At 35.1% G+C, this 4,278-nt stretch overlaps 1 protein-coding gene across 1 annotated transcript; it reads right to left on the bottom strand.

Moving 5' to 3' along the window:
- Nucleotides 1–1,693: 1,693 nt before the first annotated feature.
- Nucleotides 1,694–3,142, bottom strand: LOC137945184 (uncharacterized). The gene is made up of 3 exons (XM_068790956.1): nucleotides 3,062–3,142; nucleotides 2,861–2,967; nucleotides 1,694–2,769 (listed from the first exon to the last, which is right to left on the bottom strand). The coding sequence occupies exons 1-3, from the start codon at nucleotides 3,095–3,097 to the stop codon at nucleotides 1,737–1,739; spliced, it is 1,176 nt and encodes a 391-aa protein (XP_068647057.1). The 5' UTR covers nucleotides 3,098–3,142; the 3' UTR covers nucleotides 1,694–1,736.
- Between the last annotated feature and the right edge of the window lie 1,136 nt (nucleotides 3,143–4,278).

The raw sequence follows: 4,278 nt of genomic DNA, 5'->3' as shown, positions 1-4,278 counted from the left end.
ACGTTGATTGATCATTGTTAGTGGTTGATTGATCAATCGAGATTCCATCTAGTTGCGCAATACAAGTATGATCGATCAATGTGTTTTCATTTGATTGCTCATGCTTGAAGTCCCTTGCAAGGTTCTGACTGATCGATTAATACGGAGAGATGATCGATCATTCCTTATTAGTTCTTCTTGTCTAGACATCTATGTTGGATCAATCTTTGAAGGATGCTCGATCATGCGTTATAGCATGAAATGAACATATCCTGGATGATCGTTCAATCAATTATGGCTGATCAATCATGCTTTATATTTCTAGCATGCACAATTTTGAATGATCGATCACAATCAGTGACTAATCAATCATTCCAATGCCAGATTAAAATGTATATATTTATAAAGCATGAGAATTTCTCTCTAAGTGTTTTAACATGTTCCTAAGGCATATATATGATGATTCTAAATATTTCTATATGCAATTTAAATCCCAAAGCTCCGATCTCACAAGTACTTAAGGAATAGGAGTTAGAAACTTTCTTACCAATATTGACTGAGTTTAAACTTATGTCATTGATGCTTGAACTCAATTCTTCTCATTGTCTTCTTCCTTGTGGGTACTTCTTCGAGAGATGTTCTTCAATTGTGCTCGAGGTCTTCATTTTGGCTTTGAAGCTTTAGACCTTGAGATGCTCTTGAAGGTTAAAGTATCTGAAATACTTGATTTATAAGTTATTAGCTCAATTAAGTTTTGTTATCATCCCAAGCAATGTGGGAGTCAACCTGCGGTCAACATCTTCTTTTCTTTTTCTTCATTTTTCTCCTAACACTTTTAAAGATTACGAGAAGGCCCTAGAAATCAACAATTTCTTTGAGAACTACTAGAACATAACATGTCAATTGCTGATTTGTTCACACTCTTATTTTTTCACGTCAAGAGAAGAAGGTAAGCCAGTGTGGCTCACATGAGTAGCCACAATGTTTGAGATCACACAAGTTGGTTCAAAGGGCAAAGCAAAGTTGTTATGGGTGATTAAGGATAATGATTTTATGTTGAGAAAGAATGATTTGTCATTACCCTTTCCTATGATGATTGATTGCCAAATTCTTATGCAGAATTATGGGTGAGATTTTCTCTTAATAATGTCTATATGCTTGAAATCAAGAACATCAGATTTATGCATACTTTGTGTTCATTTCAAGTATGAATTAACAAGGATTAATCCTTAATTATACCAGTTTTAAATTTTACTTTCGAATTCTCTAACAATGTCGTTAACTAAATGTAAGGGTAAAAAGTTTTAACTCAAAACCATCACACAGACATTAAGAAGATCCAGATTAACTAAAAAGTTATAGGGAGGATGTAGAGAAAAACAGAAAATCCAGATTTCCAGTCTCATCCTCTCTCCATTCGGCTCACAAACTTGTGTTCTTCAACTAGTTCGAACCAAATTTGATCCAAAATAATCAGTCGAAGAATAGAGGATTTGGTGTACAATCACTATGAAGAAAATAGTAATTCTCTCATGAAGAATCATCTAACAAAAGAAGTGTTCAATGAATGTTCTCTTTTAGTGTCAGTGGAGGAACTTAATTTAGTGTGCAGCAATTTTGAAACTATCAAACCTAAACATGCAAACACATATAATCCTATAAGACAATATATACTTCTTAATATCTCAAAAACATATGTTTCTAGCCACAAGTTTGTACTGAAAAACAAATACACGACTATAGTCATCTCCTAGTACTTAAAAAGACATCAAAGAAGGGTTTAAATCAACACCATAGAAGCTAAAGAAAGAGTCGTTACTGATGTCACTACAGGGCAAAAACACGCTTTCATCATGAGAGTACTCCACCATACCAGATGTCGGAGCAGCTACCGATTCTTCTTCCTTCTTCTCCTTCTCCCTAACCTGTCGATCTGTTTCCTGAAACATATTCATGTCTAGGTTGAAAAAGTCGGAGAGCTCATTTATGTTTTCAACGACCATTTCTCTATCAGGATCACGAGGCATTGGAACGTCGTTTAGTAAATGATTCTCAAGTCGCTGGCAAGCTAACTCATCTTCATCGTCTGAGTGAAGTACCAAACCAGTTGAAGAAGCCATGGGTATTGTTGCTGCTTGAGCAACGTCTTTTCCCTTTAATGATTCTTGGGGTTGGAGTGCATTTCGCCTGTAACCCGATGAGGACGATGCCGCATTGACTGGAGCATTAGTCATAAATGGAGGAGCTTGGGATTGCTGACCATGTTGAGGAGGAGTCAAAGCAGGATTGATGTTGTGAACGAGAAGGCTTTGAGTGACCTCAGGCATAGCCGAAATGCTACTTGTGTTATGAAACTGTATTGGTTGAGTGAGCTCAAGTGCAGGTGCAGAATTAGTATTTTGAAAATATTGCAGTGGTCGAGTGATGTTGGAAAAACATTCTAGTGTTGGTTGAGTGGCCTGAAGTGCAGGTGCATAAACACTACTGTTGTGAGAATATTGTATGGGTTGAGTGATCAGCTCTGAATCAGGTGCAGAATTATAGAATGGAATAGAGCTCCCTATACCAGTCTGGGTGAACTGATTTGTTGGGTGTGAAAAGTTGGAGTTGACCTCAATTCTTGATGAAAGATGTGGTCTATGAATGACTAAATTTTTGGGATAAGTTGGGTATTGATTACCCAAATGAGGGAATGACCTTTGACTCAAATATAACAACCTGCTATCACAGAGAAGAAGGTTCATATACTGCCTTTCAAGTTTTCCTGGAGGACACTGAAAGCTATGTATCCTGACAAAGAAAGAAATCATGGCTTGCTATGAGTTAGCTTAACTATGGAAAGATTATTATTATGAGACCTGGAAAAGAAAACGTTACATACCTATATGTACTTGCTTGACCACTTGTGAAGTCCTCTGTACTTTTCCAATACTTGTGTCTTTTCCGATCGGCCGACATTTCTTGGAAGAACGATGGCGATTTTGAGATCTTCCAAAGATATTAATCCTCACAATATCAATAAAAGCTGATTTTTTTTTTAATTTCATTAAGCTATCTATTCTTATATGAAGCAAGACATCACCTCAAGGTCAAGAACATTAGGCTCTCCTTTTTCCATAGTGGCTTTAAGTGCGATAATGTCGCTCCATTTGATTTCAATTTGTTTCCTGTCCTCATTGAGATTCACCTCCCAGACTATTTTACGTTTAGCATAATAAAATTTTGCAACAAGCTCCCCACGAGTATGACTATCTATCTGCAAAGCATTAAACCATTAACTTCTAAAAATATATTTAAATTCTTTTGATGATCATATAAGAAAAATATAAATTAGTCAAAGAAGCAATACCTTCCAAGCACCAATCTTTAGGGAGTTGAGGACGACATCTGCTGATGTTTTTCCACCTCTTAAAGGTGCAGGTTGTGAACTAGAGTTGCTTGATGCTAATTCTTGAATATCCGGTCCGGTCTTTTCATTACTACTCCTTTTCGGAAGACCTTTGTTTTCCCTTTTCTAGGAATCATGAATCAAGAGAACCATTAGTTGGAAGAATTTCTTGCAAAAAAAAAAAAAAATACTGAAATATTTTATGAAAACTCGTGTCTAGGCATATATACAAAAAATACATAAACCCATTTTTCTGAAAAATAAAATGAAACCAATTTTTTTTCATGCATGATAGATATGATCATGTAGAATGTGAACCAGTTTTATAGGAGTCAAATTCATTTGGGTTGGTCTAGTTGGTAGAAATCGGTTTGACTTGGACCCAAGAGCAAGACTGGGTTAGAAGTATTCGTTTGATCGGATTAATTGCACAAGGAACTGCAAATTTAATTGTTAGCATGAAGCTTATAATTTTGTCATTTCAAACTTATGTAATAATAAAAATTATATTAATAATGAAAAAATTGTACATATTAATAAAAATTATTAAAATTTGCTTTCTCTCTCTCTCTCTCTCTCTCTCTCTCTCTCTCTCTCTCTCTCTCTATATATATATATATATATATATAGAGAGAGAGAGAGAGAGAGAGAGAGAGAGTAGTGTTATGTTGTTTGTGAAAAACAATATAAATTTTCCTTCATATGTGTTTGTTGCAAGCACTAGCTTAAAATTTGATGAAACAAAGAAAAACTATTTTTTGTTAAAAGCTTCTCTCATGGTAAGATAGCCTAAGAGTATTCACTTTCCATTGATTTTTTGGTCATAATGACACTAACCCACCCCAACTCCAAAAGAGTTAAATGCTCATTAACAAAATGGCCTGAAAAGTTAAAATATCTTCAACTAAGTA

Source organism: Aristolochia californica, unplaced genomic scaffold (assembly GCF_029961685.1).
Source record: "Aristolochia californica isolate CCGP_79_NKW_82.1479 unplaced genomic scaffold, dmAriCali1.0.hap1 SCAF_12, whole genome shotgun sequence".
In the NCBI taxonomy this organism is placed as follows: Eukaryota; Viridiplantae; Streptophyta; class Magnoliopsida; order Piperales; family Aristolochiaceae; genus Aristolochia; species Aristolochia californica.
Note: the sequence above shows the minus strand (reverse complement) of the source record. Positions and strands in the feature narration are given on the sequence as shown.

Excerpts from the sequence above, each read along its gene's own strand:
- LOC137945184 (XM_068790956.1), bottom strand. The coding sequence starts at position 3,097 with ATGGAAAAAGGAGAGCCTAATGTTCTTGACCTTGAG. Across the intron at positions 2,968-3,061 it reads CTAATGTTCTTGACCTTGAG|ATCTCAAAATCGCCATCGTT; the intron begins GTGATGTCTTGC and ends TATCTTTGGAAG. Across the intron at positions 2,770-2,860 it reads GGTCAAGCAAGTACATATAG|GATACATAGCTTTCAGTGTC; the intron begins GTATGTAACGTT and ends TTTCTTTGTCAG.